This window comes from Mustela nigripes, chromosome 2 (assembly GCF_022355385.1).
Source record: "Mustela nigripes isolate SB6536 chromosome 2, MUSNIG.SB6536, whole genome shotgun sequence".
Lineage (NCBI taxonomy): Eukaryota > Metazoa > Chordata > Mammalia > Carnivora > Mustelidae > Mustela > Mustela nigripes.
This window is the reverse complement of record NC_081558.1, coordinates 6,285,335-6,299,469: the sequence shown is the minus strand read 5'-3', so window position 1 is coordinate 6,299,469 and position 14,135 is coordinate 6,285,335. Positions and strand designations below refer to the sequence as shown.

The 14,135-nt window shown below is 46.0% G+C and overlaps 1 protein-coding gene across 1 annotated transcript in view; it reads left to right on the top strand.

The window, feature by feature from the left end:
• Nucleotides 1–14,135, top strand: part of MUC16 (mucin 16, cell surface associated) — a 76,174-nt gene that overhangs the window by 1,973 nt on the left and 60,066 nt on the right. The window contains exons 2-13 of the mRNA XM_059388942.1: nt 354–478; nt 572–639; nt 2,547–2,719; nt 5,448–5,483; nt 5,718–5,783; nt 6,497–6,627; nt 6,732–6,799; nt 7,800–7,972; nt 10,645–10,680; nt 10,923–10,988; nt 12,112–12,236; nt 12,331–12,398. Coding sequence (XP_059244925.1) covers nt 354–478; nt 572–639; nt 2,547–2,719; nt 5,448–5,483; nt 5,718–5,783; nt 6,497–6,627; nt 6,732–6,799; nt 7,800–7,972; nt 10,645–10,680; nt 10,923–10,988; nt 12,112–12,236; nt 12,331–12,398 — 1,135 coding nt within the window. The remainder of the gene's footprint in view (nt 1–353; nt 479–571; nt 640–2,546; nt 2,720–5,447; nt 5,484–5,717; nt 5,784–6,496; nt 6,628–6,731; nt 6,800–7,799; nt 7,973–10,644; nt 10,681–10,922; nt 10,989–12,111; nt 12,237–12,330; nt 12,399–14,135) is intronic.

Genomic DNA, 14,135 nt, shown 5'->3' with positions numbered 1-14,135 from the left:
GTGGGGGTACTCCCTGGGCCTGTTCATTCCCCCAGGTTGAAGAGAGGCAGGTGCTACTGTGTACTGAAATGATAAGAGCGAAAGGGAAGTAGGAGTAGGATGACCAACTCATCCTGGTTTTTCCAAGACTGTGTCACTTTTCCACCTGGATGTCGGCATCCCAGGAACTCACGTCATACTGGGAAAAATGGGATGGTTGCTCACCCTATGTGGGAGGGTCTTGAATAGCAAGCCAGTCTAGGCCAAACCCCAGCTCTGTGCTGGAGTTAACATGTGCCCTTGGAGCCTTCCCTCCCACCCTCAACCCAGGCCTGACTTAGGACTGGGCTCATTTTCTCTTCCTACCACTACAGCTGCAGTTCCTATCTTGGTGCCTTTTACTGTCAACTTCACCGTCACCAACCTGTACTACACAGAGGACATGGAAAACTCAGGCTCTGAGATATTCAATGCTACTGAGAGAAACCTGCAGCACCTGGTGAGAGCCTCCTGCCAATGCTCACCTTGTCCCAAGCCTGCCACACCCCAAAGTCTTGGCCCTCCAGCTCATCACCCTCTCTTTTGTTCCCAGCTCAGGACTTTGTTCAAAAACAGCAGCATTGGTTCCCTCTATGCTGGCTGCAGGCTGACCTTGCTCAGGTAAGGCGTCCTCCAAAGCACCTACAGAAACCCAATTCTCTCTCTTCTTGCTCCCTCATATCCCAGTCAACTGCAGCCTTGGGCCTTTGCCAAGACGCAGCATATCAAGGTGAATCCAAAGTGTCTGGGTTTGAACCCTTGCTCTCCCATTTGCTAGGTCTGTGATCTTGGGCAAGTTGCATAACCTCTCTGTTCTTCAATCACTTTATCTACAAAGTAGTGGTAATACTACTATGCTTTGAATAGCATGGACAGTAGCAAGAATTCGCAGGCAAAGGAAGAAGAGGGTCTTTCTTCCTGTAAGGTCCCTGCTTTGGGTCAGTCACTGTAGGTTCAGCTTAAATTCAGAAGAACAGTATTTTTGAGGGGTTCTTGGGTGGCTCAGTGGGTTGAGCCTCTGCCTTTGGCCTAGGTCGTGATCTCAGGGTCCTGGGATCGAGCCCCCTATTGGGCTCTCTGCTCAACAGGCTCTCTGCTCCCCCCCGCCCCTGCCTACCTCTCTGCCTATTTGAGATCAATCTCTCTCTCTCTCTCTCTCTCTCTCTCTCTCTGTCAAATAAATAAATAAGATCTTTAAAAAAAATTTTTTTAATTTTTTAAGTATTTTTGAACCACATTGTCCCTTCTCACCTCTTTTTTTAAATAAATTAATTTATTTATTTTCAGAAAAACAGTATTCATTATTTTTTCACCACACCCAGTGCTCCATGCAATCCGTGCCCTCTATAGTACCCACCACCTGGTACCCCAACCCCCCCCCCCCCCTTCAAACCCCCCAGATTGTTTTTCAGAGTCCATAGTCTCTCATGATTCACCTCCCCCTCCAATTTACCCCAACTCCCTTCTCCTCTCCAACACCCCTTGTCCTCCATGATATTTGTTATGCTCCACAAATAAGTGAAACCATATGATAATTGACTCCCTCTGCTTGACTTATTTCACTCAGCATAATCTCTTCGAGTCCCGTCCATGTTGATACAAAAGTTGGGTATTCATCCTTTCAGATGGAGGCATAATACTCCATAGTGTATATGGACCACATCTTCCTTATCCATTCATCCATTGAAGGGCATCTTGGTTCTTTCCATGGTTTGGCGACCGTGGCCATTGCTGCTATAAACATTGGGGTACAGATGGCCCTTCTTTTCACAACATCTGTATCTTTGGGGTAAATACTCAGGAGTGCAATTGCAGAGTCATAGGGAAGTTCTATTTTCAATTTCTTGAGGAATCTCCACACTGTTCTCCAAAGTGGCTGCACCAACTTGCATTCCCACCAACAGTGTAAGAGGGTTCCCCTTCTCACCTCTTAATTCATTTTCTCTGGTTTTTTTCCTAAACTTGGTCACCTACTCCAAAGGTGCTCTTGAGGGGTTGACCTCAGCCTTGGGATCCACCAACTTGAAACAAAGTCTTCCCTTCAGGCTCCATGATGGTTCTTGCACAATGTCACAAGTGCCTCACTCACCTCCTCTAAGGTCTTCTGTCCTTTGCTGTTCCCTTCCACATGCCGCCTGGGCTCAGGACTCTCATTTCCTCCCTGGGAGCTCCACACCCCCAATCTTATGGCCCAAGCAGGACTCAGCTCCTGGAGAGGACGCTATCTGTACTTACATTCTTGCGTGGACAGGAACTGTACTAGGTGCTGGTACTTGAAACAATGAGCATGAACCAATTAATAAAAATTTTGGGAAATGAAAGAAGAAACTTAGGTGCAGAGTAGCCCTGAAGAACACTTAAGGTTGGGAGGTCTGGATCCCCAAATAAAAGAGAAAAAGATATGTTTGAGACAGCAGATGAAACCCCAAGAAGGCCGCTAACATAAATACCAAGGGGTACAATCGTCAAGAGTGACCGGTCCTCAAGTGTTTTGGAACATCCCTATTCCCGTGTCCTTCCTTCCCCAGGGCTGAAAAGGATGGAACAAGCACCAGAATGGATGCAGTCTGCACCTACCACCCAGATCCCACAGGCTTTAGGCTGGACAGAGAGCGGCTGTACTGGGAGCTAAGTCAGCAGACCCAGGGTGTCGCTCTGCTGGGCCCTTACACCCTGGACAGGGACAGTCTCTGGGTCAATGGTGAGTACCTCCATTGCTGTTGGAGTCTCCTCCTGAGCCCCAGATGGGATCTCCTTGAAGTGAAATTTCTCAGGACTTGTGTTCATAATTTTGGGCCAACCTAGAATTTTCAGAGGGAAATTCTCTTCCATCAGAACACCGACAAAGCAACCTTCCTTCCTCCTATCCTTCCTTCCTTCTTTCCTTCCTTCCTTCCTTCCTTCATTCATTCATTCTTCTCCTTCCTCATCCTCTTCTCCTTCCCTTTCTTCTTCTTCCCCTTCTTCTTCCTCTCCTTCCTCCCCTCCTCCTCCTCCTTCCTCTTCTCCTTGCCTTTTCTTTTTCTTTCTTTCTTTCTTATAAAACTAATATTTATTCTGTACCCTGTCATTTTAAATATTAGAAACTTTGAGAATGGAAAGGTTTGGGGGGGGGAATTCTTAGGAACCTTCTTCTTTCACAGGATGTACAATACAGAGCATACCTTTTTCTATGCCAGGGTGAATTGTCATATTACTTTCTAAGTTTTGATCCGATTCTAGCATTTTACCCTGTGTGCTTTCACTATGGTAAGTGATCTCTGAAAATTTCATTAATGTGAAGTTTTCTTGGCTGATGTCACTTCCTTTGCCTATCCTCACCTTTTCTGTTACAACCCTTCTCATGAATGCTGATAAATTTGTCTTCACTACATTCCATGGTCAGTTAATTTGTCTCTAAGTCCTACTAGTATTTTCTTTAATTTTTAATTTTTTAAATTTCTTTTCAGTGTACCAGAATTCATTGCTTATGCACCATACCCAGTGCTCCATGCAATACGTGTCTTCCATAATACCCACCACCTGGCTCACCCAACTTCCCACCCTCCCCCCGCCCCTTCAAAACCCTCAGATTGTTTTTCAGAGTCCATAGTCTCTTATGGTTCATCTTCCCCTCCAATTTCCCCCAACTACTTACTAGTATTTATTTTTAACTTATTTAAGTTTTTTTTTTTTTAAATTCCAGTTAGTTCACAGACAGTGTTTTATTAGTTTCAGGTGTACAGGATAGTGATTCAACACTTTCATACAACACCTAGGGCTCACAGGACAACTTCCAAGGTCTAAAAATAAAGGCTCCCTGCATAGTCTTCTTCACTGAAATGACCTTTCACAGAAACCCAACTGAAGCATGAGGCCATCAGGGAAGGAAGAGAGTAAAGCAAGCCTACAGTGGCTGTTGGAGTTTCACTCCTCCCCAACAGGCAACGAGTTCCCAAGGTGGTGACTGATTTGCTTCTCTCTGTTATGACAGTCTGTAGCCTTTCACTCATCCTCCAGAGGCCAGCCAGACTGTACCCCACCTAAGAATCAAACAACAGATGTTAGCAATGTTTTTTAGCAATAAATCCCTCAACAATGCTCTTAGCAACAAGCCCACACTAACACCTATACCAAAGGCTAATATTTGTTGAGGGATGCCTGTGATCCCGAACATTGTATATATTATGTTTTGCCAATCCTGTCCAACACTCTATGATGTATTATGTATATTTTGTGTATTTTACAGAGGAGTAAGCAAGGCTCAAGCAGGGAAATCTACTTTTCCAAGATCAGACAGTTAATAGGAGAGTTAGCAACAGAACTCGAACCCTAATTTGGCTCTAAGGCCCCCAAGAGGCCCCTTCACTACTAGGCTACACTGAAGATGAACCCAACTAGAACAAGCCTCAAATCTCAGGATGGAAAGGCATATCTAGGAGCCCCTAATACAACAACTTAAACTAATGCTTAATTAATTATGTCTCCACTACATTGCCTTTGACAGTGTCTTTCTATCTGGATTAAGACCTGTATTATATTACAATAGAATTACTTAAAGCTGTAGCTGACAGTGTGGGTTTGGGTGATTTATAGGTCTTTCTTTAAGCCTTGGTCCTATTTTTTTGCTCATCCTGTGGCCCTGGGCAAGCCATGCAACCTCTCTAGGCTTCAATTGTCTATTTTTAGAATGGAATTTTTAAAAAACATCATTTAAGATTATTTTAAAGGTCAAATGAGATAAAAACCGGAATAATCTAAGTAAACCTCAGGGCTCTTTCTACTAGGTCCAGTCTCAAAGAACAGTTTCATTTGAAGAAACACAATCATACCACCAAATATAAAATAGGTCTAAGTTTTACTTGCATTCCTAACAGAGCATCAGAGAGGAGCAGTCCATGATCCAAAGCCATACTTATTCAAACCCTCTTTTCCCCAATTCCCTCTCCCACTCCAACTTTATACTCTCTGGTTGACTCCCACCTCTGCCTGTCTGCCTCACTCTCTCATGCTCATGATCTCAGTTCAACATTACAGAAGTCCAGGAACTACGTCAAAGACCTGAAGAGTGGGGTAGTAGGAAAAACTCAGAGACCAAGGAAAAAGTTATATTTAATTGGCGGAGAAAACACAAATAAGGCTGGAAACACTCTCATAAAGTTTTTGTTGCTGTACTCATTTGGCGAGGTTGATATTGTCCCAGGCCCCTAGTGAACCCCCATAAGATGAGGGGTATTTTGATCATTGTCTTTGCAGTTGATGATCTTGAGGACAACACAGATGTGAGCAATGAAGTATGAGATAGTTAACTCAATGAGTTGATGAGTCCCAGAGAAAGCACTCGAGAAGATTTGTGTTTTGTGTTTTGTGTTTCAAGTCATACCCCTCACATTTTTCTTAGCCTTTTTCTTAGCCTTTTTCCCATCAGCTTACTCTTCCTCTCTCCACAGGTTATAACCCTCAGTACTGGATCTCCACCACCAGCCGTAAGTCATGAGGGCCCAGATGTCCCTGAACCCCTGGGACACTTCCTCCCTACACCGGATCCCGGGGACTGGGGAGGAAGTATCCACCACCCCCAGGTTCTCAACCCCAGAGCAGCTCCAGACCACCCACTAGATATGCCAGCTCCTGTCAACAGCCCTGTCCTCTCATCATCTCACTCCTTCATGATTGGGCCCAATAATGTACATTCATGCTGTATTCTTTCATTCCCTCAGCTCCGATGACTTCTACATTCTCTCCAGGACTTCCTACTTCTCTACCTCCCACCCCCAGCTCTACAGGTAGGAGTCTAACCTCTGAGTCCCAGGAAGCTTCAACTCCTGTTATGGTTGAGAAATGCCTGTGTCATCTGGACGCTTCTTCCCATGCAGCCCCAGCCTGTCCCACTGTCTCCCTTGCTCTCTCATCTCTGGCCACACCAGCCTCATTTCTGTTCTTCCAGGGACCAAGCATCCTTCCATCCTCAGGGCCTTTCTCTCATTGTAATGGCAACTCAGCTCTGTTCCTGATTTCTCTTTGTCCTTCAGATTCAGGTTGGCCAACCTTTTGCTCAGACCTCTTCCTATAGAGTAGCATTCCCCCACATAGATAGGGAAATTCCACACATAGATGGGATCTAATCTCTATTCTATATCTATGATCACTTCCTTCGTGGAAATAACTACTATTTGGATTTCTTGGCTGCTCAAGGGTTTGTGGTCCAAGGTCTGAGCACAAAAGACTTGGCCCCTCTTCTTCCCACCAAAATGTCAATGACAGGTCAGCCTTTGGACACTCTGAGATGAGCAGATTGAGGTTTCCTTTTGAACCGACATGACACAGCTAACATGGAACTCTCCTCCCTTGGCTAACTGAGGATGGAATGTATCCCAGATAGGATATCTCAGGCTTCACCTACTAGATACTATGGACAGAGAGACGGCACTAGTCTCCTCCTCCTAATGTACAGGTCAGGCCTAAGACTGTGATGGGTCTCCCCTCTCTCTCCCTCCAGCTGCAGGTGTGGGTCCTGAACTGGTGCCATTCACCCTCAACTTCACCATCACCAACCTGCTCTGCACCCCAGACATGAGGCGCCCAGGCTCCATTAAGTTCAACTCCACTGAGAGGGCCCTGAATCGCCTGGTAAGAGCCTGACAGTGCCTTCCCCGGCCTGCCTTGTCCTTACCCTGCCCCCCCGCCCAGTCATTTCAGGCCCTCCTTCTCACCTCTCTCTTATTCCTCCCCAGCTTGGTCCCTTGTTCAAGAACACCAGTATCGGCCCACTGTACTCTGGTTGCAGACTGACCTTGCTCAGGTGAGACTTCCCTCCCTTAAAACATGAAGGCTTGCACTGTCACAGGCAAGTTCACCTGAAGGAAAAGACCTGAACATAGCAACTAGAAGAATCATAAATGACTGGGACCTTCCAGGAATTCAGGTGGGCGGCATGCCCTCTGCCTGAGTGTATCAGAGAGGGCTTCCTGAAAGAGGTTGCTATCAAATAAAGGTCTTAAATTACTTGGAGAAGCAGAGCCATGGAACATTCATACTCATTGGCCAGAAGGGGCAGCCCTGACTCATTGGACAGACATGAAATGAGGTACCTCAGGCCATGCTCTATGACAGGTGCTAAGGGCACCAACGTCACAGGCCCTTCCTTCAAGGTACCCACAGTATAGGGAGGAAAACAGCCATATGGACTTAAAACCATAATAGGAACAGGATTAGTACAATGATAAAGCACTATGTGGAGGTCATAGGAACCTGCAGGCTGGACTTTTAGCTCATTGTGAGGGAGCTGAGTGGAGACAGTCTAGAAAAGGTAATGCCTGAGCTGAATGAGCACTCGCCAGAGGAAACTTTGGCAAAGGTATTTCAAGGGATGGCATCTCTCTCAGATCTGTGGTCAACCATGGAGTTGTGAGCAGAGCTTTGACGTGATGTCATTTATTTTAAGTAGTTCATTGGTAGATACAGGGATGAGAAAATTTGATGTGAGGATGGGACAAGAGGTGGGGAAACCAGTGAGATGTTGAGCTGGACCTGGATGTTGCTTGGATGTGGGGGTGGGGGGTACCAAGGACAGGGGAAGGTCCAGGATGTTTCCACATGTTTGGCTACACATGTTTGGCTCATCCTAGATGAAAAGGTCCCAGAAAAGAATGCATATGAGGAACCAGACCAGACCCAGTTAAAAAAAAAATCATCAAACCAAGGCTGGGGCCAGGGGCAGCAAGCTGAAGGTGAGAGATGAATGAAGCACATAAGTCTCCCACATCTCAGGAGGCCTCTATTCCCATGTCCCACCACCCTAGGACTGAGAAGGATGGAGCAGCAACTGGAGTGGATGCCATCTGCACCTACCGTCCTGACCCCATGAGCCCCAGGCTGAACAGAGAAGAATTGTACCAGGAGCTGAGTCAGTTGACCCACAGTGTCACACGGCTGGGCACCTACACCCTGGACAGAGACAGTCTCTATGTCAATGGTGAGTGTCTGTGCTGCAGCTGGGGTCTCTAGTCCCACGCTTCCTTATACCCGTACACCATATACTGTGCTGATTCCGCTCCCCCGGGGATATTGGCGATGTCTGGAGATACTGATATTGGCATGACATAATTGGAGTGGTACCAGGGACATCTAGTGGGTAGAGACCAGGGGTGCTGCAAAACATCCCAGAATACATAACACAGCCCTCCACCATGAAGAATTAACGAAGCTAAATTATCCATAATGCTGGGTTTGAGAAATTGCTGTGTACAAATGTATATATAGTTCTGATGCAAACCTAGCCTTTCTTTTTTTTTTTTTAATATTTTATTTATTTATTTATTTGACAGACAGAGATCACAAGTAGGCATAAAGAGAGGAAAGGAAGCAGGCTTTCTGCTGAGCAGAGAGCCCAATGCAGGGCTTGATCCCAGGACCCTGGGATCATGACCTGAGCCAAAGGCAGAGGCTTAAACCACTGAGCCACCCAGGTGCCCCAACAAACCTAGCCTTTCCTTGGGGACTCATTTTTTAATGCTTAACACACCCTGAGAAGCTGATTTCCTTTCTCTTTTCACCTCCTGGTTGACATCTTTCTTCCTCCTTATTTCCACTGCTTCCCAGAGGAGCCTAACTGGAGTGTGCAGACTCCAAGGAAAGAAGTGGGTGGTGCATGGGGAGATGGAGAGGAGAAGGGAGTGGAGGGAAATTGGAGGAGGAGATGAGCCATGAGAGACTATGGACTCTGAAAAACAATCTGAGGGTTTTGAAGGGGCGGGGAGGTGGGAAGTTGGGTGAGCCCAGTGGTGGGTATTATGGAGGACACATTTTGCGTAGAGCACTGGGTGTGGTGCATAAAGAATGAATTCTGATACACTGAAAAGAAATTTTAAAAATTAAAAATTAAAAACAAAAAGAAGTAGGTGATGCAGAACTCTGTGGCTAAGGTTTCTGAATGGGCAGCTAGGGACCATGCCGGCCCTCACCCGCGTCATTCTCTCCATCTTGACAACCAATGTTCTGAGTCCCCACAGGCCAGTCAGAGCTATACACACTTCATGAGATAACATCATCCTGAGCATGTACTCCATGAGTAATAACCACGTATGCAACATCATTGACCACAATGCTCCTAAGAGCAATGCTCACAGTGAGAACAGTAACTGTAATTGTGGCCAGTTCTTTTGTTTTTAAAAAAGATTCTATTTATTTATTTATTTGACATAGAGAGAGAGAGCGCACAAGCAGGAGAGCAGCAGGCAGAGTGAGAAGGAAAAGCAGGGATCCAGAAGTGGGGCTTGATTCCAGGACCCTGAGATCATGACCTGAGCCAAAGACAGAGGTTTAACCCATTGAGCCACCCAGGTGCCCCAGTTGTGGCTAATTCTTACCAGAACATTCTTATGTGCCAGGAATTGTGATAAAATCTTCATTTGTATTATCTCCTATTAATCTTACCCAAAACCCTTTGAGTTTTTATAGCCATTTTTGCTGAGAGAGCCATCTTGCATTCAGACAGGAAGTCATTTGCCTGAGATAATTTAGCCATCATGCATGAGAGAGTCAAGATTCAAACAGCCCCAGGATTGAATCTATACTCCAAGTTCTTAGCCCCAAGGCAACACTGCAGACCATGCAGATAGAGAAAGCCTCCAATCTCAGAACAGTAAAGGACATGAATGACCTCTAGCCTAACAATCTAACCTAATGCTTGATTAGTTATTTCTCCTCTGTATCAACGTGCAGATTTCCTTAAAGCAATGGTTAACAGTGTGACAATTGGTGAGTGACAGATCTCTGTTTTACGTGACATTGGACATGCTTTGCAACCTCTCAAGGCTTTAATATCACATTTTCAGAATGGAACAAATACACATACCATGCAGAATTGTCCTGGTGGCCAAACGAGAGAGTTCAGGAATAACCCAAGTAAATCACAGGGTTCCTCTGGGTCCGGTCTTTCTCCCACCACTCACAAAGCATCCAAGGAGATGACCATGACTCAGAGAAACACTCATGAAAAATTCTCTCTTCCCCAATTCTTTTCAAACTCCAATTTTTATACCATCCATCTGACCTCCAATTCTCTTCTCATGTTCATTCTCCTAGTCCTTTTCCAAAGTTCCTCTAATATTGCAAATCACACATACATTCCCCCTCCTCCATCTTGTTGCCCTCCACAGACCACCCTCTCAACCTGCCACAACTTTATCCCTTCTACATCACACACATGAAAGAAAACCCAGAAACTAAGCTAGAAAGACAAAGTCATATTATCACAAAATTTTGTGAAGGGCAGGAAGCCGAGAGAGCAAGGATTAAGTTATTTTTGTGGATTGAGAGGACACGGATAAGACTTGGAACACACTTGTTTGTAAATTTGCCCCATTTCCTTGTTGTGTGTTGTTTAGTGTTATTTCTGGTGCGTAGTACATTCCCAATAAATAGGGACAGCTCTACTATTGTATTTTTCTTTTGGCAATAATAACAGTGATGATGTTCATCATTATTTGCAAAGGACAAAGCACATAAGGGCACGGAATAAAATGTAGCCATTATTGTTCATTTATAAATCTCAGCAAGTTTGTCAATGAATTTTGTCTCTAGGTCTACCTTCTACCCCCTCCTTAACTCTTACCCATTATAACAGTCCTTTACTCCTTTATGCAGGTTATAACCATCGGTACTGGACCCCTACCATCAGCAGTGAGTATTCAAGACTGTGAAATTTCAGTGCCCAGTGGACCCTTATTCCCCAAAGCACATTCTTCTGGAAAGAAGCTTCCAGTGCTCCCTCCCTAAGTGTCCAGCCATAGACTCAGAGGAGCCCCAACCCACCCAGGGTTTTTCTCTGAGTCCAAACAGAAACCCAAATTCTAATCAACAGCTTCTGTCCACATTCCTTCAGGATGAGACTTAATAATTTTTCCCATGTTCTTTTTTCTCAGCTCCAATGATTTCCACATTCTCTCCCGAATCTTCCACAACTCTGGCCCCCATCCTCAGCTCTACAGGTAGGAGTCTGCTCTCTGGGACCTGAGAAACTTCAATTCTACATGGTCTGGTTGCCCTCAGCCACCTGGCCTCAGCCTGTTCTACTCACTGTCTCTCTCAATCTTTAAGCTTTGGCCACATCAGACACTTGTCTGTTCTAGTGTCGTAATCTCTGTATGGACTTTTTACTAGCCCTTCCTGGAGATCACTCTCAGGATTGTGGTGAGGGTAATCTGAGATAAAGTGCCTGGTGCAAAGGCTAGCACACAATTGGTGTTCTTCAGATGAAATTTGTAAAGGGTATAGTCACTCAGACCTGTGGCCTTTTGATTCTTCATCCCACAGTTTCAGACCTGTGGCCTTTTGATTCTTCATACCCTAACCCCAGGATGACCATATACTTGTTTTTTTGTTTGTTTCATTGGTTTGGGGGACACTTTTGACAAAGAAAGGGAAGGTTGAAATTAATATTTACATGAGAGCCATATGACTGTCCAGGGGACACCAGGAAATGTGATCAGCCCACCTATACTCCAGTCTCCAAAGATGGCTTAATGGAACTAAGGCAGGAATCACTCACACAGGGAACAGGCTTGACCACTCAGGCAGCCGCACATTCTCTCATGGCAAAATCAGAAGAGATGGAGAGGAGAAGAGAGTTGAGGGAAATCGGAAGGGGAGACGATCCATGAGAGACTGTGGACTCTGAGAAACAGTCTGAGGGTTCTGGAGGGGCGGGGGGGTGGGAGGTGGAGTGAGCCTGGTGGTGGGTATTAAGGAGGGCAATGTATTGCATGGAGCACTGGGTGTGGTGCATAAACGATGAATTCTGGAACACTGAAAATTTTTTTAAAAAATAAGTTTTTTTAAAAAAGAAGACTGTACAAGATCTCCACCCCCAGGGGGCAGCAGAGTGGCTTTGCTCCTTTCCTCCCCACCCCCCACCCAAAATGTCTACCAAAGGTTTGCCTTTAGAAACATCAGGTGGAAAAAAGCATCCATCCCGTAGAGAGGCCCCTCCCCATCTGTAAGTCTGGCTGGATGCAAGGCTGACACAGACGGGGTGATAACCCTGGATCTGCCACTTACAGCGATCCCATCCAGAGGTCATAGTGAACCCGCTCTCTCCCTTTCTGGCTGCAGGTGTGAGCCTGTCTCTGGTACCCTTCACCCTCAACTTCACCATCACCAGCCTGCGCTACACAGAGGACATGGGATCCCCAGGATCTCAGCTATTCAATTCCACAGAGAGGACCTTGAATCGTCTGGTGAAAGTCCCTCCAATGCCTACCCTCCAGTGCCCACTTTTGTTCTGCCCAGCCCCTCGGCCCATCTACTGACCTGCACATCTTTCATCCCCAGCTCAAACCCTTGTTCCAGAACAGCAGTATTGGGCCTCTCTATTACGGCTGCAGGTTGTCGTTGCTCAGGTGAGAACTCCAGGGTCCACATGCAGGCAATGTGCAGAGGGGGCACCATGAGCTGGGCCACCATCCCAGGGATAGCTTGACCCGTCTGTGTCACATTGTGTTTCTAACCAGAAAATGCAGGATCTTCTCAGACTCTCCTTCCCAGGTGACAAGGTTGAACTTTTCAGAAAGATCATCCTTCTGGGACCCATCAAGAAAATAACTAGTCAGTCATGCTGGCTTTACCACAAGAGAGCCCTAGTTTTCAGTCAGGAGTGATTTCCCTCCCAGGGTGGCGATGTCTGGAGACATTATCTGTTGTCACACCTCAAGGGTGGGAGTTGCTACTGACATCTACTGAGTGGGGTCAGGGATGCTGCTTAAGATTCTACAAGGTAGAGGACAGTCTCCCAGGGCCAAGATTGATCTGACCCAAAATATGCACAATGCCAAGGTTGAGAAACCTTGCTCTAGGGGATGCATGATTCTCTCTCATCCTTATGTCACATTTTAGCTAACGATTGACTTGCCCTGAATACCTAGCCAACCCTCCCTTGTACTGTCCCCTGGCCAAGTCCTGCTTTCTGACCTCTCAGAGGTAGACTTGGGATCACTGAGTAGTAATGAACAGTGGTTATATAGTTTTAGCTAGAGTCTGACAAGCCTAGCTCCCCTACTTCCAGGCTGTGTGGCCCCTCCAAGTTACTTAACATCTCTGTGCCTAGCCTCCTCACCTATCAATTGGAGTGTCTCAGTTTGCTTCCGTGCACAACAATTTTAGTCGGTGATTCTACTGGATGGTGATTTGTTCTAGATTCTGCTGGGAGATTCTCCCGCCTAAGCTGGCTCACCTGATCTCAGACAAGGCTCGTTCCTGCACCTGCTGTCAGCTGCTGGCTGGGCTACCTTGGTTCTCCCCCATGTTGTCTCATCCTCCAGCAGGCTAGCTTGGGCTCATTCACATGCTCAGAGTCCCCAGAGCAGCAAGAAATGACAAGCTCTTTTGCACACATGCTTTCCAAGCCTCTGCTTGCATCAGTTTTGTGAATGTCCATTGGCCAGTGTCAGTCCGGTGGCCAAGTCCAGATTCAAGAGATGGAGAAACAGACTCCACTTCTGATTGAAGAATCTGTGGCCAGTTCTGTGGGCATAATGAGGATCAAAATGGAAGGTGCTTAGCAAAGGAACTAACATATAGAGAACATGTAGTGAATTATTCATGACCTTTCCTAGACCAAAGTGCTGAGAATAACCCCCACATGTACACTCGGGTCACCTTAGCTCTTGTGTGAGATCTTCCAGTCACTGGCCTTTTGTCTGAGGATGGAATGCCCTCAGCTCCAAAGACGCCACTATCCTCCACCATGATGCTGTGCCTTCCCTTTCCACTGGCCGTGATATCTCTCTGGCTCTGGGATGCTGCTTGGGCTCATACCCATCTCCACCCTAGGCTGGCTGCTTGGCCTCACTGTTTCTTTCAAAAGGCTCAGTCTCTCTCACTGCAATGTCCATTCACACCAAAACTTTGGACCTATTAATGCCTAATAAAAATAGCTGTCTTTTTTTGAGCACTCACTAGTGCTATGAGGTCTGTCCTGGTCATTTGATAGATGAAAAAAAATGAGACCCAGAGAGGATGAGAGACTTACTCAGAGTCACCCAGCAACTGAACAGCAGAGCTGGTCCTTAAGCAACTTGACATTGCTTTTTTTTTTTTTTTTTTTTTTTTTCACTTTGTCTGAGTCTCTTCCATCATGC